The 25,516-nt window shown below is 48.5% G+C and overlaps 4 protein-coding genes across 11 annotated transcripts in view; 2 read left to right on the top strand and 2 right to left on the bottom strand.

Annotated features, from left to right (window-relative positions):
• The window catches only part of Nsd1 (nuclear receptor binding SET domain protein 1), a 110,043-nt gene extending 96,267 nt beyond the window's left edge, over window positions 1-13,776 (top strand). For 5 of the 6 annotated variants that reach the window (XM_052156665.1, XM_052156664.1, XM_052156667.1 and 2 more), the window contains exons 20-23: window positions 879-1,020; window positions 2,739-2,845; window positions 5,716-5,920; window positions 7,680-13,776. In XM_052156665.1, coding sequence (XP_052012625.1) covers window positions 879-1,020; window positions 2,739-2,845; window positions 5,716-5,920; window positions 7,680-9,256 — 2,031 coding nt within the window. In that variant the 3' untranslated portion in view covers window positions 9,257-13,776. Of the gene's footprint in view, window positions 1-878; window positions 1,021-2,738; window positions 2,846-5,715; window positions 5,921-7,506; window positions 7,545-7,679 lie in introns of all 6 variants that reach the window. The other variant, XM_052156670.1, reaches the window with a different exon arrangement.
• Window positions 13,777-15,352: 1,576 nt separating this feature from the next.
• Window positions 15,353-17,424, bottom strand: Rab24 (RAB24, member RAS oncogene family). Of its 2 annotated transcripts, none has more exons than XM_052156662.1 (8): window positions 16,989-17,424; window positions 16,840-16,908; window positions 16,554-16,632; window positions 16,381-16,448; window positions 16,205-16,304; window positions 15,962-16,012; window positions 15,779-15,841; window positions 15,353-15,689 (listed from the first exon to the last, which is right to left on the bottom strand). In XM_052156662.1, exons 1-8 carry the CDS (start codon window positions 17,103-17,105, stop codon window positions 15,625-15,627), a joined length of 612 nt encoding a protein of 203 aa, XP_052012622.1. In that variant the 5' UTR covers window positions 17,106-17,424; the 3' UTR covers window positions 15,353-15,624. The 2 variants fall into 2 exon arrangements, with proteins under 2 accessions (XP_052012622.1, XP_052012623.1); XM_052156663.1 differs by having other exon boundaries at window positions 17,007-17,424.
• Window positions 17,425-17,498: 74 nt separating this feature from the next.
• On the top strand, window positions 17,499-20,670 carry Prelid1 (PRELI domain containing 1). The gene is made up of 5 exons (XM_052156658.1): window positions 17,499-17,744; window positions 18,312-18,537; window positions 19,669-19,782; window positions 19,884-19,962; window positions 20,228-20,670. The coding sequence occupies exons 1-5, from the start codon at window positions 17,653-17,655 to the stop codon at window positions 20,371-20,373; spliced, it is 657 nt and encodes a 218-aa protein (XP_052012618.1). The 5' UTR covers window positions 17,499-17,652; the 3' UTR covers window positions 20,374-20,670.
• Window positions 20,671-20,869: 199 nt separating this feature from the next.
• Mxd3 (MAX dimerization protein 3) lies at window positions 20,870-24,822 on the bottom strand. Of its 2 annotated transcripts, none has more exons than XM_052156660.1 (6): window positions 24,652-24,822; window positions 24,335-24,473; window positions 23,474-23,503; window positions 23,261-23,375; window positions 21,367-21,550; window positions 20,870-21,292 (listed from the first exon to the last, which is right to left on the bottom strand). In XM_052156660.1, the coding sequence occupies exons 1-6, from the start codon at window positions 24,719-24,721 to the stop codon at window positions 21,177-21,179; spliced, it is 654 nt and encodes a 217-aa protein (XP_052012620.1). In that variant the 5' UTR covers window positions 24,722-24,822; the 3' UTR covers window positions 20,870-21,176. The 2 variants fall into 2 exon arrangements, with proteins under 2 accessions (XP_052012620.1, XP_052012621.1); XM_052156661.1 differs by having other exon boundaries at window positions 24,335-24,437; window positions 24,652-24,820.
• Window positions 24,823-25,516: the final 694 nt, after the last annotated feature.

The raw sequence follows: 25,516 nt of genomic DNA, 5'->3' as shown, positions 1-25,516 counted from the left end.
TATGAAAATCGACCTTGGTAATTTGTACACAATAGTCAAACATTATACAAATGAACTACTTCTTCAGCCTATTTTACTTTATTTATATTCTCTCATTTTGTTTTATTAGTACATGTTAGTTACTCTAAGTTAGGTTATTATAGTTGGATTTAAATCAGAACCTTGTTAACTTTCCTCAACTGGCCTGGATGTTCCATTGTCCTGCCTTAGTATTCTCAGAAGCTGACATTACATTGTGCCCCATTATGCCTATACTAACACCCCTCTCCTGGCAAGGTATCAAATACCTTGGAGATAGTTCTTAAGCTGTACTCTTGAAATCATGAGTCCTTAGTGCCAGATAGTTTGGGCTAGGGAGTCGGTTTAAGTATTTAAACCTGAATAGATGATATTTTTTAATGTGCCCCTGATCTGAAAACTTTTTTTTGATTTATTTATTATTATATGTAGTACACTGTAGCTGTCTTCAGATGCACCAGATGAAGGTGTCAAATCCCATGTCGTTGCTGGGATTTTAAATCAGGAGCTTCGGAAGAGCTTCGGAACTGCTGAACCATCTCTCTAGCCCCTGAAAACTTTTTAATTAGAAAAAGGAATAGCCTGTTGCGTCTCTGGGGTCATGGTTCATAAATGTCAGTGTGCATTAGAGTCCTCAGATTAGCTTGTCACAGCCCATTTTTAGACCTGCATAGTTTAGTGTCCCTTTGAGTTAATTTGAAGTATGACCTTCCATATGGAATTGGTGCTGATATTTGCTGCTCCATGGGTGAAACAGTTTGATTATAAATGCATCTTCATCTTATGAGAAAGAATAGCCTAATTTCGATATAGCAGTGGTCTCAGAACATCTGCCAAAGAGCTTTTCTTGGATATTCTAGGATCGAATTATTGATGCTGGTCCTAAAGGAAACTATGCTCGGTTCATGAATCACTGCTGCCAACCTAACTGTGAGACACAGAAGTGGTCTGTGAATGGAGATACCCGTGTTGGTCTTTTTGCTTTGAGTGACATTAAAGCAGGTAAGACTTATTTAAAGATTCTGTAGCTAAGACCCAAACTTCTACGTTCATTTTTCCCAAGGGTACATAGACCCGTAAAGAGTTTCCAAGTGGTGTAGGTATATTGGTGCATACCTTTAATCCCAGCACTTAGGAGAAGAGGCGGGCAGATCTCTGTTAGTTCAAAGTCAGTCTGATCTGCAAAGTATGTTCCAGGATAGCCAGAGCTACACAGAGAAACCCTGTCTTGAAAGAAAAATGGAAAAAAAAGAAAGAGACTTTGCATGTTGTACTTGGACATGTCTTTATTTTATGTATATTGGTGTTTTGCATGTGTTTATGTCTGTGTGCAGTTGTCAGTTCTCCTAGAACTAGAATTACAGGCAGTTGTGAGCTGCTTTGTGGGTGCTGGGATTTAAACCCCAGTCATGTGATAGAAGAGTCAGTGCAGCTAATCACTGAGCCATTTCTCTAGCCCCAGATTGGGTTTTGGTTTTTCTCGTTGTAGCCGGGCGTGGTCACGCACACCTTTAATCCCAGCACTTGGGAGGCAGAGGCAGGTTGATTTCTTGAGTTGGAGGACAGCCAGGGCTACACAGAGAAACCCTGTCTCGAAAAACCAAAAAAAAAAAAAAAAAAAAAAAAAACCTTGTAGCTTATCCAGTCTCCTCTTTCATCTTGCCTCCCACATTTGCCATAATCGTACCACATAAACCAAAGAATCTATTGCCCATCCTCATACCCCCCCTCTCTCTCTTCTTCCTTCCTTCCTTTCTTCCTTCCTTTCTTTCTTTCTTTCTTTTGGGGGGGATCCCCCCACCCCAGACAGGGTTTCTCTGTATAGCCCTGGCTGTCCTAGAACTCACTCTGTATGTAGACCAGGCTGGCCTCGAACTCAGAAACCCACCTGCCTCTGCCTCCCAAGTGCTGGGATTAAAGGCGTGTGCCACCACCGCCCAGCCTGGCACATGTTCTTTAAATTTGCTTGTGTGGTACTCTGATGGAGGGAGATGTAGTGCACACATGTCACAGACACCACATGGAGATGAGAAGACATCAGCTGGTGCCTTTACCTCGTTGTGGAATAGAATTTCTTTGTTCGTTTCTGTTGCTGACACTAAGCGTGCAGGCTCTCACATGTCCTGGGTTTCTCAGTCTCCACTCCTCAGGTCTCCTGTGGATTCTTACGGTTCAGGCTCAGGGCCTTGACTTAAACAGCTCCTGCCTTAACCAGACAAGCTTTGTCTTGCCGTAAGATACGGTCTCACTCTATTGAGTGCTGGGATCACAGGAGTGGGCCAACATCCTACCATCAAGTTGTACCTTTATTTTTGTTAGTGAGTTAGTGTATTTTGAATATAAATAATTGAAAAACAAAAAATGAAAAAAGTAGTAACTTTAATGGTAAGGGTTATTTTAAATATTAAGCTGCATAAATTTATGTTAAGTTATCTAATTAATAACACGTAAATTTCTGTTCCCTTTAAAATACTCTTAGCCGGGTATGATGGTGTATACCTTTAACCCAGTGTTCTCCAGAGGCCAGGAGTAGGAAGATCTCTGAGTTCCAGGTCAGCCTTGTATACAGAGTGAGATTCAAGATAGGCAGGACTACATAGACCCTGTTTCAAACAAAAGCAAAAAAATCAAATAAAATTATTCTATTAGAAGCTATTGTCACATATAATTAAGAAATAATATATCCATGTATGTTAATATTTTTGTGGTCTCTTATGCAGGCACTGAACTCACCTTCAATTACAACCTAGAATGTCTTGGGAATGGAAAAACTGTCTGTAAATGTGGAGCACCAAACTGCAGTGGCTTCTTGGGTGTGAGACCAAAGGTACCATTTTCTAAACTTACATTAGCAGCAATGGCATGTCTTCCCTGTCCAGTCTTCATTGTAAAAAGCTGAAAGATGCTATTTCTTTGAACTAATGGAATTGTTATCAGCAGTGCCACTGATAGCTCTTGAGTGGCTCATGCTCTAGTTGGTATTGCCGCAGTGCTGTGCAGTGTGATCCAGCTGTACTCTTCCAACTCCCCACCTGAGGGGCCAGACTGTAAGATGGAAACCTAGGAAGTAGGGTGCTTCTTCCTCAGCTCAGCTCATTCATTTATACCTTCTGGGAAGCTGTTTAGATACCCCAGGTGTTTCTCCCCCCCCTTAGATTCATTTGTGTGTATTCATACACACATTTGAGTTCATGTGTAGGGCGGAGGACACTTGTGGAAGTCATGTGAACATCAGGATGGGAGAAGAGGGACTTTGGGTCCTTTTTCATAGTTCTCCTGGTTTCCTTTCTCTTTTTCCTTCCTTCCTTCTACATAATGGTCTCACTGTGTAGCTCTCTTTTCTTTCTCCCCCCTCGTCTCCCAACAGAGTTTCACTGTGTAGTCCCTGCTGTCCTGGAACTGTAGACCAGGCTGGCCTTGAACTCAGCAATCCGCCTGCCTCTGCCTCCCAAGTGCTGGGATTACAGGCGTGAGCCACCACTGCCCGCCAACCAACAGTTTTTAGTGACTGTTTAAGTTTACATGCCTGTTCTAACAGTAGTTCAAAGAAGGCTACACAGTGACTCCAACTGGGCGTTTCCCATTATGTCTGTGAAACTCAATATTAAAAAATGAAAAATACATAGAAACCATTAAGGGTCTCATTGTTTTAAGCAAAATCTATGAAAGTGAAAAATATCCATTAATATTTTACCTTGTTAAATTAGGAAAATCTTACATTACATTAGGTATCTTAATTGATTGCTAGTTGATGGTATATTTACCATGTTAAAATAATAATGGAATTTATCTCATAGTTAATAGGGTCAGGTCCTTGTAAGATGACATTTCATGTATGATACTATGAGGATGAAGTACCAGAGCACAGTTTGGAAATTGAAATCACCGTATCCCATCAGAGTAGTAGGGGTTTTTTAATGAACCTTATTGCTGGCTAGACAAAGGCCTTATAGGAAGTTGTAGACATTAACCTAATTTGACCTAAAGATGTTCAAAACAAAAAGTGTGAAATAATCTTCTGTTTCCCTAATGAAGTGTTTAGTGAAAGTTTGTTGATTAAACTAATAACCATACATGTACATACAAAAATCGTTAGTTATATAAACACAAGAAAACAGTTACACAATAGGTGGCCTTCAATACTAGTCTTTGTATTAATGAAAAGTGTTTTTCTATTGTTCCATTCAAATATAAAGACTATTATTAATTAACAAAGGTGTTAATTAAATGAATGTGATAGCATATTCATGTAATCCTGGCACTGGAGAAGTTGAGGCTGGCTGAATTTCAATTCAAGGCCAATCTAGGTTGTATACAAGACCTTGTCTCAAAAAATAGCAAAATAGTAAAAGCCAGCAATATGGCTCAGTAGGTAAGGGGATTACTGCCAAGCCCAATGGACCTGCATTTTGTCTCCAAAGACCTAGAGAGGAGAATAGGGAACAGAGTCTGTCAAGTTACCCTCTCACCTTCACACATAAACACACACTATGGTACATCCATGCCCATACAGAGACACATGCACACAAGAAGTAGATGGAATTTTTTTTCTTAAATAAGGAATAAGCTGTGCATTGTCACACATACCTTTAATCCTAGCTGGCACTTGTGAGTGAGAAGCAGGTGGATCTCTTTGAACTTGAGGCTAACATGGGTAGCTACATAAAGTGGCTACATAAAGACCCTGTCTCAAAAACAAAAAGAAAATGTTTTGATTAAAGAAACACTAAAACAGCCGGTGGTGGGGCACACCTTTATTCCTAGCACTTGGAAGGCAGAGGCAGGTGGATTTCTGAGTTCGCCGCCAACCTGATCAACAGAGTGAGTTCCAACACAGCCAGGACTACACAGAGAAACCCTGTCTCAGAAAAACCAAAAATAAGAGGAAAAGAAACACTAAAACATTGATGGCCAATATCACAAGAACAGAACAAGATGAAAGCCTTCCAAAGCTGACAGTTTGAACAATACATGAAAGTTATGCCGGGCAGTGGTGGCACATGCCTGTAATCCCAGCACTCTGGGAGGCAGAGTCAGGCGGATTTCTGAGTTCCAGGACAGCCCAGACTACACAGAGAAACCCTGTCTCGGGGAAAAAAAAAATCCCAAAAAGAAAAAAGAAAGTTAATATAGTGTATATATATATTTTTTTTTAATTTCTATTCTATTACCTGTGTGTGTGTGTATGTGTATAACACTTGCAAGCCCGCAATTACAGGGGCTAGTAGAAGGGGATTGGAGTTATAGACAGTTGTGAGCTGCTATACGGGTGCTCCAAATCAGCTGGGTCCTCTGAAAGATCAGCAGGGGCTTTAACTGCTGAGTCACCTCCTCAGCCCTAATAATGCTAACATGAATTGGGTATCCAATGTGTCATTTGTGCCTTCCTGCTTTTTCTCTTTATCTTCTTTTTTTTTTTTAACATTTATTTTATGTATATAAGTACACACCAGAAGAGTCCATCAGATCCTCGTTACAGATGGTTGTGAGCCACCATGTGGCTGCTGGGGAATTGAACTCCAGACCTCTGGAAGAGCAGTCGGTGCTCTTAACCCCTAAGCCAGCTCTCCAGCCCCTCTCTTTATCTTTATGGCAGTCTATTGAGTGTTGTCTTATTCCAGAGGAGAGACTAAGGTTAATCAGTTAAGGTTACATACATGAGCTCAGGGTATTGATGGTTCAATATTTGACCTCCAGAATCAACCCATTGTCACAGAAGAAAAGTCAAGGAAATTCAAGAGGAAGCCCCATGGGAAGCGCAGGAGCCAGGGTGAAGTCACCAAGGAAAGAGAGGATGAGTGTTTCAGCTGTGGGGATGCTGGTCAGCTCGTCTCCTGCAAGAAGCCAGGCTGCCCGAAAGTTTACCATGCAGACTGTCTCAATCTGACCAAGCGACCAGCAGGTTGGTGCTAATGTCCATTCAGAGCACTCCTTCTCTGTCAGAATTTTCAGAACCTGATGCCACTTGCTTCACTCCAAAAGGGAATGCTCTCTGTAAGCACATGCCCACAGCCGAGAGGTCTGGGCCATGATCTTATTTGACAGTAAGTGAAAACAAAGGCCTAAAATCCTAGATTTGTAGGAAAGGAAACAGAAACATTTTTATTTCCATTGACATTATTTTACCTTTCCAGCAACCCATAAATATTTGTTTTCTGTTCTTATGAATGTCTGTACATGGGGAAATTCAAGTGAAGCTTGGTGAAATGACTTGAGGAGAGTTCAAAGAACCACACTGAGAGACAGAGTGAGATAATCTTAGAGACTTCACATGTTCAAGCCCTCTGTTTCTCTCAACCCTGCCTTCAGTGTAGACTTTTTCTTTATGAATGACGTAATTTAACACAGGACAAAGTTGCTCAGATAGATAAGGTACCCAGGAATTTGTGTTGGGAGAAGATGGTGTCCTTTGGGCAGTGACTTGGATCTTAGGATTTTAGCTATTTGGACATGCTAGCTGTTGTGAAAGACCAACAACAGATGGGGGGGCTCATTTAGAGGGAGGGTATTATACGTTGTACTGATTCCTCCTCCTACAATGAACAGCAAGCTTTGGGGTAGAAGTCAGCGAGTGTGCTTAGGAGTGGGTTCTCACCAGGCAGTGGTAGTGCACGCCTGTAATCCCAGCACTCTGGGAGGCAGAGGCAGGCGGGTTTCTGAGTTCCAGGAAAGCCAGGGCTACACAGAGAAACCCTGTCTCAAAAAAAAAAAAAAAAAAAAAGAGTTGGTTCTCTCTTTTGGTTTGCAGAATCTGGTGTTGCAATATAACAGAAATCAAAGTAAAATGTGGGCAAGCTCGTTACACTGAAATGTAACAACTAGGAAGTAGAAATGGGGATTTACTTAGAGAGTCTCCTGGCCCAGGATGTGACTGGCATAATTCTGATGGGTGCCATCAGTGAGGTCTGGCCTGTTCATTTGGAGATGGGAACATTTACATGCTGTTATGCATGGGGACTAGATGCGAGATTAGGATAGTTCTAGGTCTTTCCTCTCATTCTACATGGACAATGCAGGTAAAGTTCTGTGCTGGTTTCAAGACTTAAAATTCAGCAACGGTGAGTTGGCTTCCCTTATTATTTCTGCATCTGTATATATTTATTCTATTTCAGTTTAAAACAAAATAAGCAGGACTGTTAAAAGGCTGGAATGTTGCTCTTTCAGTTAAATATTTAAAAGCTGTCTAGAGCTCCATACCGTCATACACTTAGAACTGTAGGTGCAGGCAGTCCTGGGCTACATAGTGAGCCTCAATCTCAAACAACACAAAGGCAAATGAAATTTAAAAAGCTCTTCTAGGACAAACAGAATTTGCAAACAAATGTGGAAATATTGATAATTGATTCATCTTAAGAGGAACTTTGGGGTTTGGTTGGTTTTCTACTGTACAGCCCTTCTTGCTAGAAATAGTCTCTTGCTTGTATTTAGTTGATACTTAGTTACTCAACCTTGATTCTTTGCTGTTATTTTATATATTGTTTTGTGCAGAAGAGGAAGCTGAAATTCTGGGGAAGGAGTAATGGCAGGTGAGTGGCACCAACTATGAAGAACGTGGCAGTATGAAGGAGGCTTTGCAGCCACTGCTGTGCACCAGTCTCAGAGCCGTGGCTCATCTTACATGCATCTATTTCCCCTAAGCTTTTCTTCACTCTTGTTTTCAGGGAAGTGGGAGTGTCCTTGGCACCAGTGTGACGTGTGTGGGAAGGAAGCAGCCTCCTTCTGTGAGATGTGCCCCAGCTCCTTTTGCAAGCAACATCGAGAAGGGATGCTTTTCATTTCCAAGCTCGATGGGCGTCTATCCTGTACTGAACACGATCCCTGTGGGCCCAACCCTCTGGAACCAGGGGAGATCCGTGAGTATGTGCCTCCCTCATCGACGCTTCCTCCAAGCCCCAGCACTCAGCCAACAGAGCAGTCATCAGAGATGGCTACTCAGGGGCCCAAGAAGTCTGATCAACCACCTACTGATGCCACCCAGATGCTGCCACTCCCCAAAAAATCCCTAACGGGGACTTGTCAGAGGCCACTGCTCCCTGAAAAGCCTCCTGAGAGAATCAGAGACCTTGCTGGGTCAGCGACCAAATCCCAGTCCTTGGTATCCAGCCAGAGACCACAGGACAGGCCACCTGCTAAAGAAGGACCAAGACCTCAGCCACCTGACAGAGCCTCTCCAATGACTAGGCCAAGCTCCTCGCCTTCAGTCAGCTCCCTCCCACTGGAAAGACCTCTGAGAACAACTGACTCGAGGCCGGATAAGTCCATAGGTGCTGCCAGCGTAAAGTCCCAGGCAGTGGAGAGAACTCCAGCCTCCGCCGGCCTGAGACATTCATCACCAGACAGGCTGCTCACCACCAACAGTCCCAAGCCCCAGGTTTCTGACAGGCCCCCAGACAAGTCCCATGCCTCTTTGACCCAGAGACTTCCACCTCCTGAGAAAGTGCTATCAGCTGTGGTCCAGTCTCTGGTAGCTAAAGAGAAAGCACTGAGGCCCGTGGACCAGAATACCCAATCAAAGCACAGAGCTGCTATGGTGATGGATCTCATGGACCTGACGCCTCGTCAGAAGGAGCGGGCTGCTTCTCCTCAGGAAGTCACACCACAGGCTGATGAGAAGACACCAATGCTGGAGTCAAGCTCATGGCCATCTAGCAAAGGTCTGGGCCTTATGGCACGAACAGTGGAGAAAAGTGGTGTGCCAGAATCCCTCCAGCCAGCTGGAAAATCAACAGCTTCTTCAGAACACCCTTGGCAAGCTGTTAAATCGCTCACCCATGCCAGATTTCCTTCTCCTTCTGCCAAGGCTTTTTTATATGAATCAGCAGCTCAAGCCTCAGGAAGAACTCCTGTGGGAGCTGAGCAGACCCCAGGGCCTCCCAGCCCAGCACCAGGCCTGCTTAAACAGGTGAGACAACTATCCAGAGGACTCACTGCCAAGAGTGGGCAGTCCTTCAGGTCTCTTGGAAAGATCTCAGCTTCCCTCCCCAATGAAGAAAAGAAGTTGACAACCACAGAACAGAGTCCCTGGGGCCTGGGAAAAGCCTCACCAGGGGCAGGGCTTTGGCCAATAGTAGCTGGACAAACACTAGCCCAGGCTTGCTGGTCTACTGGGGGCACACAAACTTTGGCACAAACTTGCTGGTCTCTTGGAAGAGGGCAAGACCCCAAACCAGAAAATGCAATTCAGGCTCTTAACCAGGCTCCTTCTAGTCGCAAATGTGCAGAGTCAGAACAGAAATAATACAGTAAATGTCACATAACCAGTCAAGCTGTCCCAGGGTACCATTTGGGGAGGGAAATCTTCGTTTCTTTTTCCTTCTTGAAAAACAAACATATTCCCAACACTTCCACTGTTCTTCTTTCCTTATTATCTCAACACTCAGAACTCTTGTGACATTAGCCCATGGGGACTTGTGGTTGTAAACTGTGTATGGGAAGTCGTTGGGCCCCAGTCAAGGAGACACAGACTTGAGTCTCTTTGCCCTAACTTTTACATATGGTCAACTTAAAATAAAAAGTCCACTCTGGAATCAAGCGTGGAATTCAGCTGGTGAAGTTGGAAAGTGTAGGGACTCTCAAAGCTATTCTCCCTAGCTGGGCGTGTCCCATTGAGAGCCCTGTAAGGCCTTTAGGAGAACCTGGTGTTCACTCATGTCACTGGCAGTTTCCTGAGTATGGATATGTGCAAGGGCAGGGGCCAGTCCATGTTGTGAGACAGAACTACATAAGGTTTGGTCCCAGTGAGCTTAACTTGCCTGCTTGGGTCCCCAGATTTCATGGATCTTTGACCAGGGAACAACACAAAGTACTTGTAGGGCGTGGGTTTCCAGTTCTGTTTTCAAGTGGTTTGTTTTGGGTTTTTTGTTTTATTTTTTTATTTTGTTTTGTTTTGGGGGGTTGTTTTTGTTTTGTGGCCCAGAGTATGGTTATATAGAACATATATCTCCTGGTTGGAACATGCATGCAATTATGTGCATGTGTGTGCCTGCAAAGCTCTTCTGTAATTGGAAGGGTGCTACACCAAGGCCAAGGTGAGCTGTTGGCTGGGGCAGCTGCTGCAGTCTCTGTTGTAGTCTGAACATTTGTTCTTGGAGGAGCATCTGGTTAGAGGGAGATGTTCTCTGAGAATATAGTGTCCCAGAAGTGGACAAGGGCAATTGGCAAGCTCACCTTTCTTTTCTACTAATAATCCTTCTACAAGAACCTGCATCCTCATTTCCTCAAACACTCAGGTGCTTTCAGATTTCAGTCTCTGGCAGTGGACATAGGGAATTTCTGGCAAGCTCCGAGCAAGACACACCACCTTCAAGAAGAGTGTCAGGTTCCAAGGAAATTCTTTTCTTGGTCTTGTGCCCTCCTACCTGAAGGGAGAGAACCCTCTCCACTTCCCTGCAAAAGGTTGTGCTCTCTATTGCAGAGAGCACATGCCTGATAACTTAGCTCAGTGGCAAGCCAAAGCCCTTCCCAAGACTGGAGAGATGCAGTGTTTCGAGCAATGTCAGATCTAAGTGGTGACTCCTCATAACTGCTGACTATCTGTTCCTGCTGCCCTGAGCTGGGGGCCTAAGGGCTGGGAATATGTCGGTGCTACCTTGCCCTACCATTTCCCCAGCTCACAAACTGCCAACAGGAAGTACTGTTTGGCTAGTTGTACCACACCCACCTGCCCTTCTTTCTCAGATCCTATGTTTGTTTACCTGTCAGCTTTGCCAATTTAGCATCTTTAGCAAACAGACAGCATCTCCTGGCCTTTCTGACTCAGTTACAGCTTTTACACTCTCAACAGGAGTCTATACTTTCTCCAGTTTCCTCCTCCCTCAGTTTCTGTTGCGGTTATCCTCTATCTCTTCTCAAGAGGAAAGAACAGTGGTTATGGAAGCATTTGCGCTTTATATAAAAATTGGAAGTAGGATCTCCTTTTATTTCCCAAAGTCTGTCTCTGGAATTGAGACACTTGAACTCAGGCAGAGGGATGAGGCTGGGGCAGGGCTGTCCTGAGTTTGGGGGCCTAATCCCTGTACTTCCCTGAAACCTCAGAGTCTCCTCTCTGAATACACCGGCCTAGTTCTCTCCCCTTTAATCCTCTCTTCCTACTTCAGTAAAAAAAAAAGCTCTTTGTTGAAAAGGAAGAGAAAAAGCATCTTATTTTCTTTTTAAAAATTTTAAACCATGAAGAAAATATTTTTAAAGAAATTCACCCAGGACATTAAAGTTCACTATATTACATATTTATCATGTGTGAGAATATAACTATAGAACTGCAGCTAGTAGGCCCTCCCCCCTCCCTTCCTCCCTCCCTTCCTCCTTTCTTAGGTTGTGAGTAGGTTTGCTTGGTGCCAGTCCTGTGCCCTTTGCTCTCCTGTCATCTGTAGTTGTGATCAGAAAAAGATATCTGCACTGCACTGTCAAGAGTCTCCTTTCGCTATGTTGTGTGTTCAATTACAGTAGCTCTGTTTCATGAAATAAACTGTGAAGTGGGGGGGTGGGGGGTGCAGGCTATGTAAAAATTTTAAGTGAAGAAATTTGGCCTTGACCTAGCTTCTCTACAATAGGTTGAGAAGGTAATTGGCTTTGACCGCTGTCTAGAAGTGTCTCACAGGACAGAAGGGAGTGAGGTGGGGACACTATTGGCCACTTGTCTTTTGTTTTAATAGTTTCGTTTACCACCATTCATTGGAGCCTTCCTTCCAGACCTGCTGGGAAAATGTCTTCTGAGCTGTGTACTTGGTATGGAATGGATTGGGGATGCAGGTGAAGGACGGTCCTTCTGTCTAGGGCCACTGAAAGTCTCAGTGGAACCCAGTTCACAGCATCATGAGGATAGTGTTAGAAGTGAGTGGTTACTATACCTTAGTAACACAAGTGCTGGCATAGAGATCCTTGCAGTTCTTCTGGACTGCTTTTGAATCCTGTGATAACCATTTCATCAAGGGTGTGAATTGGCAGCAGGGAAATGGGTAGTATTTTGGCATTGTCTGGGTGTTTAAAGTTTGGATGACCAGAGCCTGCACATGAGACATCTCCCAGGAAGTAGTTTCCAGGTACAAGCCAAAGGCAGAAATGTTCATAAATACTAATACTTCTTGTTTAGTTGTAGGGGAGAGAATATAAGGGAATTGTTGCAATTTGCATTCAAGACTTCATTTTTCTTCTTGCTGAAGCCAACCCATTTTAATAGATGGTAGCCATCATTTGCCACCACCACCCCCAAAGTATTTTTAGATGTCTGCTTCCCTAAAATTACTGAGTTTGAGATTATTTAAGTCATTATTTCAGCCTTTTTAAAAAAAAAAAAAATTCTGCATCTTTAGTACTTAGCCTCTACCCCACACTACAGTCTGGGCTTGAAGTAGAGTAGTGAGCTTTTGTGGCCCTGCACTGTGAGTTCACTAAAGCTGGACTTAAACATCGTGCCCCAGTGTTGTTCCAGAACTGACAGGAAGGATGTCTAGGTTGTCCATCCATGGCAATCAGAGCATTTAATCTGATGCACACGCGCGCGCATGCGCATACACCCTCTGAGTCGAGATCTTGTCATCCTCTTGGGGTTTGTTACTGGATGAGAAGAGGCCTAATGTTCTCACATCCTAGATCACAGGGCAGGAGTGGCAGCAGGAATTTACTGCTGTTAAAATTGAGCTATTCAATTATCCCACGTAATTTAGACCTAGGTGGCCACTACAGGAGCTTTGATTGGCTGTGATCAGTCAGTCCACTCTCAGTTGAACTTACTAGGTCAGTACAGAAGTTGCTATAGTGTAAATTGAAATAAAAATAATTGCTTTGTACACAAAACAATGTAATGATGGTGCTAATCTCATGGTATAAATAAGCACTGCCAAGGGTTGAGGGAGTGGTGACATGAGAAACCCAGGTCCTGTGAGGAAGATAATTTATATAGGTTCCTTTCAGCTCCGAGAGGAGCGACGCAAGCAGAGCCAGTAATGCCTGCCAACCCAACCCTGGAAGGCTTCAGTCCAGAGGAGGAAGAGATCCCGTGTCCAGACGATGGCCACTGAGCTTCTTAGGGCTAGCATCACCTTGGTCATAGCCTTTGTTCATCTTGCCCAGGAAAGGTCAGGAGAGAACTATGAATGTGGGGTAGACATTACTTCTGCTTCTCTACCTCTTTCTCCTCTCAACGGCAGCATCTCAATTGCTTATGAAGAATAGGGCAGTGTTTAAGGACATCGGAAGAGCTTAGACAACTGCAACCTCAAGAGAGATGTTTCCTGACCAGTATAAGCAAAACGCATTAAACTCTTTTATGGCTCTTCCCCTCTACCAGCCTTCCTGTGACTTTACATCAGTCAGTGAGAGGCCCTGGGAGTTGTTCCTGGGAGCTTAGTGCAACTGGGCAGAGGCAGACAGGGAGCAGAGCAGAAACTGAGGTCTTGGTGTTGTTTCTAAGGTGGGTGGGCAGAGCAGGTGGTCTCCAGGTTGTGGTGGTGCCACTTTGTGTGTGTGTAGGTGAGTGTGGAAGGAAGCTGGGTGAGTACAGCGTCTAGGAGCTTGTGGAAAAGCAGCTTTCTGGGTCTTAGCAAAGAAAGCTGACCAGAAAGCTATCTATATTTTTTAAATGGGGAAAAGGGTTCAACAAAGGTCCATCACTGTGTTCTCTCACCCCCAACCGATTGTCAGCTGGAAGTGAACCTAGTGAAAAAGAGGGGAGCCCTGTGCTAGGACTCCCCATAAACATGTACTGTAATTCTTTGTATATAGAAAAAAATTACTGTAAAGTAAAGTTTAACTTTACTCTTATGGCCCTTGCCCTGTGTTTTTATTGTCTCTGGGGAAATGTAGCTTAACAAGCTAGATGGAGGGCTGACTGGTTTGGGGTGACAGCAGGAGCCAACCTGAGGCTCCAAGCACTTGGAGAGTGACATGGGATTCCTCCCAGGTGCCTAAGCACCCATCCTTTCTCTTCCCACTGAGCATGGCTGGTGTTAGCTTCAGTGGCTTCACGGGAATCCTCTACCACTTGGGGTATTTTGAGGGATTATTTTAGAGAAATGAAACCAGCACTGTTGAGTTTCACTGTGTAGTTCAGGCTAACAAACTAGTCTTCGTCAGGTGGAAGCTTCAGAGCTGCTTGGATGTCAGCAGTGGGACCAGGCTGGTGGTTGTGAAATCTTCAAAAGGCAAGTTTGAAGACTCAGGCTTAAGAGGGAAAGCAAATGCAGAGCCTGCCCTAGCTGAGCCCACACCCTCACACAGAGGATGGGAAGGGAGGGTCTAAGACACTTCCTTTGCCGAAACAGGAAGTATTAGCCCTTCTTACATAAGCACCTAGCTTTTTAGTGCTTCTTTTTTGGGGGGGTGGGGGGACGCTTTTTGGCTTTGGTTTTTTTTCAAGACAGGGTTTCTCTGTGTAGCCCTGGCTGTCCTGGAACTCACTCTGTAGACCAAGATGGCCTCAAACTGAGAAATCTGCCTGCCTCTGCCTCCCAAGTGCTGGGATTACAGGCGTTCGCCACCACCGCCCGGTTTAGTGTTTCTGATCCTGAACAAGTTAGCAATTACCTTATTTTTCTTATTTGCCTTTTAGTTGTTTTGGGGGAATGGGCTGTTTCTCTGCAGCTGTGTTGGCCTGAAACTCAGAGAAGCCTCCCTGCCTCTGGGGTGCTAGAATTAAAGGCACAAGCCACCATTCCATCTTCAAGTCCTTTTTTTGTTTTGTTTTTCACAATAGTTTAGCCCTGGCTGTCCTGGAACTCACCCTGTAGACCAGGCTGGCCTTGAACTTGGAGATCTGCTGCCTCTGCCTCCTGAGTTCAGGGAGTAAAGGTGTGCCAGCTTCAAGTCCTTTTTCTAAGTTAGCAACTAAACTAGATGCGTAAGACCTTTAAGAGTTGCTTCTTGTTGAATACATTGCAGGGTTTCCCTGGGAAGCTTAGGACTGAGTCACAGGCCTGAGCACAGGTCCAGACACCACATAACAGATAGAGCTAGCCAAGACAACTTGTCTCAAGGTTGATGTACCTGAGCCTTTCATCTCTGGGCACAGCTGAGGTGCTCTGCTTTGTCTTCTCCATCCCAGCCTCAGCCTATCTTCACCCCCACAGAAGAAAAAAACATAGCTGCAGCAATCAGCAATATAGTTCTTACCTATTATGTTAGAAGCCCTGGGATTTGCTCCACACTCACAGACATATAAGCACTAATTAAAAAAAAAAAAAAAAAAAAAAACTCCTAAAAAGAGCCCATTGTTTCCATGGTTTCAGTGATAACCTTAAGAAATCGTAACTTGATTTCCAGATGGGAAGTCTTCATATAAGTGAGGCCCACACGGCCCCAGGAACAACTAGGTGTTTTGACACCCAGTGCACACAGCAGGGAAATGCATCAATTTTATTTACAGTTCAGAAGCTACTTAAATAGTCTGGACAGAAGTTCTGGCCAGGACAGAAGCCTGGGTTTCAAATCAGCCCTTATCCCTCCTTATGCCCACAGTCAGCCCAATACTGCCTCTGTTCCATGGGCCAGCACACACAGGTGCCACCTCTGCTGTGACAGGCACCTGGAATAGCTCAGACGCTTAACCACTTCAGCCCAGACAAGAGCCCCTCTGGGAACGCATCTATTCGACTGGGCCAGACGAGCCGTGACTCAGTGATGACAACAGCTGTAGAAGTAAGGGTTTGCCTTCTGGCTCAAATCCACACCTTTGTCCTCTGTCAAAGAGAGGTGGCTGCTCAGCACTATTATGTTGGGGGATCAAGTAGGTCACCAAGAGGGCTGGGGACCATGAGGAAGTACACACCTGTCATCACCTGGAAAGCAGCCACACTGACGTAATCCTCTGCCACTTTCTGGAAGAGCTCGTCTGGCAAGCAGAGAATCAGTGAGAGCCTGAGGCCAGCAGCCCTGGGTATCCCAGTCGTCCAGCCCTCTGAACCTGTCAGATCTACTGTCTCCTGCTGACAGGACCCAAGGCAACACTCACCCACACTTTGGCCTGTCTTGCTGGATGTTTCAAAGAGCTGGGCTTTGATATCTGTAAAGAGAAATGACTAGGTCTTCATACCTGGGGAACACCTAAATGTAGCTAACAGTCCAGTCTCCTGAACCCCACAGGTTCACAAAAGTGAGAAAACAACCTAGACTGTCATTCCCATCTTGGGAATGACAGTCAAGCAGACAGTATCCACTCCCAAACCCCCATCCTCAGAGACATAAAAACAGTTACTCTCAGCATAGTCTTGAACATCATGGAAGTCTACACGACGGCGCCGCCTGTCTTCCTCCAGCAGGTCACTCTTAGTTCCACACAGGTAGATTTGACAGCCCTGTAGCAGAAGACAAGGCTGAGATTATATCCACAGACCAATACAGTCTCTGTCCCTAAGAGTTCTGGCTACCTACCTCTTCTAAACTGCGCAGCTCCTTAACCCAGAACTTGGCTCTCTCAAAGCTGCTGCTGTCAGTGAGGTCTTGGTGGAGTAAGACAGGAGACACGTTAAGGATCAGTGGCTTCCCTCTGTTGCTGGCCTGTAACCCAACCGTTTACTGGAACAGGGCAGAATCCAATCCCTTACCATAACAGACAATTGCAGCTTTAGCACCCCGGTAATAGATTCTGCTCATGGCTTCATAGCGTTCGGAACCTGCTGTGTCCTGAGGGGTGAAAGGAGTTAATAAGTTCCTTCCCAAGACAAAAAGTAGGCCCACATCTTCCAGACATCCCTCCCCACCTTTTTTAGACGACTAAGTGGGTGTGAGGAAGGAAAAACGACCTCTAAGAGGCTCCAGTTGGCTGGTTTAAGAGGCAAGACATTAAAGTTAGGAGATACGTTTGCTCAAGACTATTCTCAAGAGACTTACCCAAATACCCAGAGTCACCGTCCGATCTCCAACGCACATCACCTTGGCCACGAAAGCAGCGCCGATGGTCTACAACCAGGGAAGACATAAGAGTCGAATGCCGGCCGGGCCCCCTTCCTCCCAAGCCTGCTCCGCAGGGGTGCACTCACGTTCTGATAGGGCCCCACCAAGAAGCGGTCGTGCACGTATCGTTCCACCAGGCTCGTCTTGCCCACGTATTCCTTGCCCAGCATAACCACCTTGACGTCCACGCGCTGCCCGCTCATGCTCCCGGGGCCGCCTCACCCACTTCAGGGTCCGCGCGGCCCAGGCAGAGCCCAAGCGTCAGACCCCAACCCCAAGGGCCTTGCACTTCGCAGGCCCCTGGTGCCTCGGCCCGGGGCGCTCCGTCCCTCGCAGAGTCGCGGCGCGGGGACGCGGACAGCGCCCTCCACCGCGCCGCAGGGCCCTGCGCTGCTCACTCGCGCGACCGTCGCTGCCACAGAAGCTCCGCTGCGCCCGGGTTACCGATTGAACCTGAGGTCCCCGTAGCTAACTCCAAACAGCACCTCTAGGACTGGACGACAAGAGGCGGGACGCCCGGTCACGTGACGCAGGCGCCGGAAGTGGCCGATCCTGTACAGCCGACGCCGGAAGCGTCGCGCAGTCCTATAACCCCTGATGGCGGCGGTAGGGACTTGGGCGCGGCGCCGCGGTGATTGAGCTGCGAGCCTGGCGGGCCGGTGCCTAGCCACGTGCCCCCCACCCCCACCCCCACCCTCGGGCTCTTCACCCTGATGCTGCACGGGTGCTGAGCCCGCCCGGGTCGGGACGATGGTGAAGTATTTCCTGGGCCAGAGCGTGCTCCGAAGTTCCTGGGACCAAGTGTTCGCTGCCTTCTGGCAACGGTACCCGAATCCCTATAGGTACGTGGCGGTGGGTTGAGCGAGTCGCCCCTCCTCTCTTCCTTTGGAGATCCGTCTGTAGGCTGTCTTTGAATAATGGAGCCAGGAAAGACCAGACAGAGAATTCGATGTGGGCGATCTGCGGAACTGTGGTACTTAGTCGTCGGATTAGGATCAGGCCAAGCCTGCAAAGTCCTCGAAGACCGTCTAGATTGTGATTTATATCAGGCTCTAGATTTCTATTTTGCGGTCCAGAGATGGTGAGATAGGAAGAGGCTGCAGCAGCACGGGAGTTGAGGGGTGTTTCGGGGCCTGAAATCCTGAGGGTGGCTTGCTTATCTGCTGGTGGCGCTCTCTAGTGGTATAATTCTTGAGATTTCGCTCGATTTGGAAGGCCACAGAATCCTTGTCAGGGTGGAGGAGGGAGTTGGAATTTGCCCGGGGATAGGTTCAGTGTACTCTAATTCTGAACCCGGGTACAGATCACGCTGTAAGATTGCAGGCAGCCATGACCCGGAGGCTCTAAATATGAACCCGTAGACATTTTGTCAGCAGCAGACCCCTGAGAATCATCTTTAACATTTGCAGCAAACATGTCTTAACCGAAGACATAGTGCACCGGGAGGTGACCCCTGACCAGAAGCTTCTGTCCCGGAGACTCCTGACCAAGACCAACCGGATGCCACGTTGGGCAGAGCGACTGTTTCCTGCCAATGTTGCTCACTCTGTGTACATCCTGGAGGACTCCATTGTGGACCCACAGAATCAGACCATGACTACCTTCACCTGGAACATCAACCACGCCCGGCTGATGGTGAGACTTCCCTTGGTCCCTCAAAATAGTTGCCCTTCAGATTTCAGGCAAGAGAGTTGTGGGAGTTTCTGTGTCCAGAGGCAGGCCTAAAATACTGATAAGCTACTTCTGTAGAGTTCTGCCCGTACAGCCGGGCAGTGGTGGTGCACACCTTTAATCCCAGCACTTGGGAGACAGAGGCGGGTGGATTTCTGAGTTCAAGGCCAGCCTGGTCTACAGAGTGAGTTCCAGAGAAGCCAGGGCTACACAAAGAAACCCTGTCTCAAAAAAACAAAACAAAACAACACACTTACATACGTATGGGGGCGGGCTTTCAGGAATTATGCTGGGCAAAGAAAGGGAGGCGGCGTTCTTTTGAGAGTCTCATCAAGGCGGAGATGGCCAGGATGCACCTTGGTTTCTGCGTGAGACTTGATGGAAGGCATACAGACCTTGGATCTTCCTTTGGAAGGCTTAAAAACCCATGTTTTGGAATGTTCACACAGTGAATAACCTGCAAACTTGTAGATGATTCTTTCTCAGCTTCTGTAAGCCTGAGAGGTAGAAATTGTGTTTCAAAAAAGAAAAGCTTTATAAAGATGTGCACCTCACAGTCATTGAGTAGAGCACCTTTTCCTGCCCAGCCCTATCTGAAGTCACCTCAGCTAAGAGCTCTGCTTGGTAGATAGCACAGTGATATGTTTGTGACTACTGTCTTCACATTCTATAAGAGGTTGCTGCACCCTTTGATAACAAAAGCTGTCGTTATTGGAGTGTGTGTGTGTGTGTGTGTGTGTGTACAGTATCAGGAAGCTCAAAGGAGAGGGCAGAAGGCAGACGAGAAACACCATTCACATCTAGATCCAGAGACCCCAAGGTCAGGTTGGACTAGTGGCTGATCCCAAGAAACTGCTCTACTTCGAAGGCTCTACAGAGACGTTACAGAGGCCAAATAGCCTCTCTCTGGGCCTGGGAAGAACTTTGTCATCGCTTCCTCTTGTGAAGGAGGCGAAGGAGGCAGGGACTCTGCGGGTGTTGAGTTTAGAGGAATGGTGCTAGCTTGGGCAGCACAGTACAGACAGGGTCTGAGCGTGCGGGGCAGAGCCACGGGAGCTCCTTTGAGGTGGGTGCTCAGCCTAACTTCCCTCGAAGGTGGTGGAGGAACGATGTGTTTACTGTGTGAACTCTGACAATAGCGGCTGGACCGAAATCCGTCGGGAAGCCTGGGTCTCCTCTAGCTTATTTGGCGTCTCCAGAGCTGTCCAGGTAAGAGGCTGCAGGGCGGGGCAGGGTGGGGCTCCTCAGGGCAGGGTAGGCGTGGCTCTGGATCCTTGAACTGCTCTCCCATCCTTCCCCTCCCCTGCCAGGAATTTGGTCTTGCCCGGTTCAAAAGCAATGTGACCAAGACAATGAAGGGCTTTGAATACATCCTGGCCAAGCTGCAAGGTGAGGAGGCCTTGACCCTGATCCGGGAGTTGAAAACCTCACTATAAGTAGCTGGAGTGGTCCTACTATTGCTTGACCAGAGGCATTGGGCCAGACGCTGCCCTGATCTGAGCCTGTGACTCCTATGTGTGCGGGCGGGAGAATCAGGAAACAGGGCACCCACGGACTCTATTCCTGAGAAGCCGGGCCCATCAACAATGCCTGAACAGGGAGTGGGTGGGTCTTCTGGGCATAGTCTGAAGCCAGTCCCTGTCATTTGCCACAGGTGAGGCCCCTTCCAAAACACTTGTTGAGACAGCCAAAGAGGCCAAAGAGAAAGCAAAGGAGACCGCACTGGCAGCTACAGAGAAGGCCAAGGACCTGGCCAACAAGGCCGCCACCAAGCAGCAGTCGAAGCAGCAGCTCCTATAACTTCCCTCCTCCCCTCCCCTCAGCGTACTTGACAATTAAAGATCAACCTGCCGCCCTCTCTGCCGACAGGGCTGGTGGCTCAGGGCTGTCCTGGTCAGCATCTCCACCACACCCAGCTCTGTCTGCTGGGCAGAGGGATGCAGTAACTTGCCCAAGGTCACAGCAGTGCTCAGTTGATAGACTGTACGCCTCAAGAGGGCAGGGCTCCTTGATTTATTCTCTGCTGTGTCCCAAGTACCCGGAACAATATTTAGCACATAACAGGCACTCAATAAACACATGATTGGATTAGCCCCAGTTCTGGAGTCAGCTTTGGTTTGAATCAGGAGCTCAGGCTGAGGTCTTCTGCCTCAGCATCAGGATCACAGAGCATCCTCCACGCTATCAGATGCGCACTGCCTTTCACATGACCCTGTTGCTGGCCACTGATCTTATCTCCTCTTCAGCTGTGGCTGGGACTCCCTCCACTTCATCGGGGCAAAACCATGGACGGGACTTACGAACGAGGATTTTAATGAAAATACTATGTAGTATATATGGGCAGAGGCCTGGGGCTTTGCCCAGGAACAAGAAGTTACAGGCTTCCTGTCCCTGTGGGAGCAGCAAAGTAGACCTAAGTGCTACATAAAATTCCCTGGGGGATGGGGAGGCTGGTCCAGGCTCAAACTGTGCGGCAGAGTCCAGAGTCTGCTCCACACGGTGGCGGTACAGTCTCTTCAACATGTGGCTCTAAGCCGACTTGTGTGGGGCCACTGACTGGCAGGCTCAGTCCAGAGAGTACAGGCTGCGACAGGCAGCGGTCATCATAGCCAGGTGCCGGTGCGGTGTGAGTAGCTGTGCTCCTGCCCAGCGCTGAAGCTCTGGAGGAGCTCCGTCTCAGTCCCAAACACCAGGCCTTCCACATCCACTTCCAAATCCTCTGCAAGGAAAAGACGGGCTCAGCCGTCCATGCACCCCGCCCCAGCCTCACCCTTTCCAGGGCATACTCCCCACCTTGGTCTGAGTCAGAACGCTCAGAGGACAGGCCGGAAGAGTCCAGGCTGTCTGTTCTCAGCCGGTCCCGTTCTCGAGCTCCCGGTGGCCCCTGGAGCTGCTCCAGCTGCTGCTGTAGGCTCTGCTGTTTGCTTCTTAGCTTCTCCTTGAGCTGCTGGGCTTGCTGCTCCTGCTCCTCCAGCTTCTGTAGAACCCACGGGGTCAGGGGCTGGGGTCAGCTGCCCAGTCCCAGGCAGCCACATAACCCCACCCAAGGTGGCTTCAGAAGATTGTATAGGTGAGTGTGGATGGCAGGACACCCCCATCTCAAATGTCTTTAGGGCCTAGTCGCATTATACAGTGGAGTGGAATATAATGTCAGTACAGACTTGGGGACTGGAGCATCCTGACAAGCAAAACTGAAGGATGTGGCCTCACCTAGGTCTCTACCCACTGCTGCCCCAGTCAGAGATCCAGCACTGTCTGGTCTCCATTTCTTTAACATCAAGTGTACTTTGAAGTGCTGCCAACTAAATTGCTGAACTACAGACTAAAAGGTTACCAGTTCACCAGGCAGAAGCCTGCGTCAGATACTCAACAAGAAGAGATGGCAGCCACAGATACAGCCCGGGTAAGGCGCTTGTCTGGCCCTTGCAAGGCCCTAGGTTTGATCCTTAAGCCATACAAATAAGTTTGGATTTTTGCTTTTTTCTTTAAAAAAAAAAATAACAAAATAACAAAAAATGGCAGAATAAGCCAGAACACTCTGGACAAGGTACAGAAGGAAACGTGTCCTCACCTAGACTAAACTACAGGGCTGGGTGCCATCCAGGCAGAGGGACCCTGGGAAGCTTGCAGAGTCCAGCTTCGTCTCCCTCGGGTAGGCCAGGAGAGAAGCTTTTACAAGCTGTCATGGGACCGCTTAGAGCCCAGAAAAGCAAGGCCTGTGTTAGGGAGAGGCTTGAGTTTCACAGGAAGCAGGAAGTGAGGCTGGGTCCCGTCAGGGATCCTAGCTAGAGACAGCCTCCATAGATGTACAGAGTAGAAAGCAGCCCGGTAGAAGGGCCACTCAGGAGATGCTGCCCAGGAAAGAGCTGGTGCCCCTGTGCCAGCCAACCCTCCGGAGAGCACACTCATCCACCTGAAAATGAGAACGAACAAGCTCATGGGAGAAACCTAAGCTCGTGGGAACAGGACAATTGGAGGTGACAGCAGGCATGTATGTGACAGTGCAGGTAATGTGCTGAATGGCAGGAGCACTGACTGCCCTGGCTCTGCCTCATCTGCTGTCCCTTCAGTCTGACTGTAGCTGTTTCCTTCCATCAGATGGGCCCAGAAAGCAGGAAACATCCTCTTCTGTTGCCAAGGCAGCGTCTAACATGCCCATGTGGTGGGCACAGCCTTGGCGTCTGCACACCCACTCCTGTCCACCAGGGGGCCTGCAATCCCACCCTAGCAGCAGCAAGGCCAAGTGCGGCCAGCTAGTTAGTAGCTCACTCATTCTTTGCCTCCGGAGTCTCTCCCCACTCAACAATACCAGCAGAACCTAAACCAGTAAGCCCTGAGGACAGGGGGAGAGGCTAGGTACCGGCCCTCTGCGGTCTGCGGAATCACATCACGTGACTTAACAGCATTTTCACCAGCCGTCTACTCCCTGCCGAACCCAACAGGAAACAGACTCATCCAAGGTCTCACAGCTAGGACTTAAGTACTGCTGACCATAACCAAAGGAACATTTACAGGGCCTCAGAGCAGTCCTGCTGTCTGCTTTTCTTCCCATTAGACGGATTCGAGGACTAAAAGCACATAGGATTGTCTCAAGTCACACAGGATGGAGGCGGGTTTCCAGCCAGGCCATCCACGCCACAAGACCACACTGTCTCCCAAGCACAGTGCGGACAAGACAGCTCCTTACCTGGATATGCACCCTGGCCCGGCGCAGCAGGCTCAGGGTAGTATATCGGGTACAGTCAACTCCCAGGGGCATCTGCTGCCTCAGTTGCTCTAAGCACCGCTTCAGCTGGGCTCTCCTGCAGGGGAAGGAGTCTGGAGGGCAGTACCAGCCTCACCTCCCCAGGCAGAGGGATGGCAAGGGACCTGGTCTGTTGAGGGCCAGGCTGGGACTCACCTTCGTTTCTCCAGCTCATTGTGCGCAGACCTGCAAATGCCAAGAGGATGAAGTGAGGGGCGCTGGTGCTGGGCAAATCCTCAGCCCCGGGTGGGTTTCTATGAAACTCAAAACTCATTACAGATATCTGTGCCAAGTAAGCCTTTTGTGAGGGCCTGGCCTTAGGAAACCAAACTCCAGGTAGTGGCAAAAGGAATCAGAGACACACACACACCAAAAGATACAGGACACTTGCCCAGGTACTTGAGGGGTCTTCCCCTGACAGCCAGGCAAGACAGGCTCCCTGGACAGGTGTGACACTTGATCAAAAAATAAATAAAATAAAAACAAGCCTGCCAGAGAAAATCAGTAGAGAGGAAAGTATTTTAAAGGAACAGAATATGCAAAAGCATAGAAAAGCAGAAGCCTGTACTGGAGACAGTTCAAGAGTGTGAAGGACGTGTGTGACGTGTGTGTGTGTGTGTGTGTGTGTGTGTGTGTGTGTGTGTGTGTAGAAAAGGAAGATGAAGCCGGGCAGTGGTGGCGCACGCCTGTAATCCCAGCACTCTGGGAGGCAGAAGCAGGTGGATTTTTGAGTTTGAGGCCAGCCTGGTCTACAAAGTGAGTTCCAGGACAGTCAGGGCTACACAGAGAAACCCTGTTTCGAAAAAACCAAATCCAAAAAACAAAAAGAAAGAAGAAAGAAAGAAAGAAAGAAAGAAAGAAAGAAAGAAAGAAAGAAAGAAAGAAAGAAAAAGAAAGAAAGAAAAGGAAGATGGTGCAGAGTGTCTGGCCAAAAGAGCAAACAAGGACGTGAGAAGAGGGTTAGACAGGCAGGCTAAGGACCAGCATCCTTCTGCACACTGCCCCATCGCTGCTCACCGTCCACTGTTCAGCGCGCCAGGAGCTTGCAGGGGTGGCTTCCTCCTCCTGCAGACGGCCCCGGGACTGTGGGGACACAGGGACGCATAACCGTGCTCCGCCTCTGCCAGAGAGAGACCACATCCGTCAGCTGGAGCCCCTGGTACGGCATAGTCAAGGAAAGGCTTTTGGCGCCAGGACTCTTCCCCAATCACTTCCCTGCTTGGTTGCCTGCGAACTCCTATGGATGTGCGGGCGGCAGCGCGCCAGCTGCGCTCCCGCCGTGCTCCATCCAAGTTGGGAGCCAAATCCAGGCCGCGCGCGGGGTCTGCCCTCACCTCTCTCGCGCCTCTCCAGGAACTCTGCTGCCTGCAGCAGGACCTGGATGTTGCTAGCCACCGGTTCCATGTCGGCGACAGCCGAAGGCGAGCGGGCTAGGGATGCTGGCCCAGGCAGCCAGCGGTACCACTTTTGTTTCAATATAACTGACAGAGTGCCACAAGCACAGGACCCACCCCGCCCCCGGCCGCCCCGCCCCAGAACACGCCTCTTCTCCGCCCCTGGGAACCGCGTCCGCCCCGCCCCGCCCCGCCCAGCCCGCCACTTCCCGCCCAATCTGACCTGGGCTGCGGTTCTGCGCCCTGGTGACGAGCCCTCCGCCGGGCCGGCAGCCTGGACATCGGGCGCTGCGAGATGCCCCACTCCTGCGACAGGCAGTCGCGCGGGTCCTGGCAAGCGCGGCCCTGGACAGCACGTGTGCGCGGGGCGCAGCCACATCCCCCCCGGCGGGCCGCGAGACTGGGTTGGTTGGCGCGCGGCCCCGCCCTCTCCCGCCGCAGGGGCCCCAGCTCGGGCGGGAAAAGCCGCAGGTTTCAAATTTGAAAACCCGGACGAGGAGGGCGGGGGCGAGCTGTGAGAGACGGCCATGCGCACGCGCCCGTGTTGGGACGCGGACGCAGGACAAGGTACAGGCCGCCCAGCATCTGCCCCTTGTTGGTCTTTGAATGGGAATCCCTTTCGGCTCTCCCATCTTTTGCAGGGAGGTTAATGTCGTCGTGAAAACATCGGTTAACGGCTTCCCAAGCCAGGGCATGAAACACACCATCTCCATCTTTTCCTGAGTTCTGGAGCTCTTCTGGAGTCACTGCTAGGTGTGACAACTTGGGTACCGTGAGACAGCGTTGCGGAGGGGTTAGAGTTAAT

This window comes from Apodemus sylvaticus, chromosome 14 (genome assembly GCF_947179515.1).
Source record: "Apodemus sylvaticus chromosome 14, mApoSyl1.1, whole genome shotgun sequence".
Lineage (NCBI taxonomy): Eukaryota > Metazoa > Chordata > Mammalia > Rodentia > Muridae > Apodemus > Apodemus sylvaticus.
The sequence above is the reverse complement of the archived record's forward strand: the minus strand, read 5'-3'. Positions and strand labels throughout refer to the sequence as shown.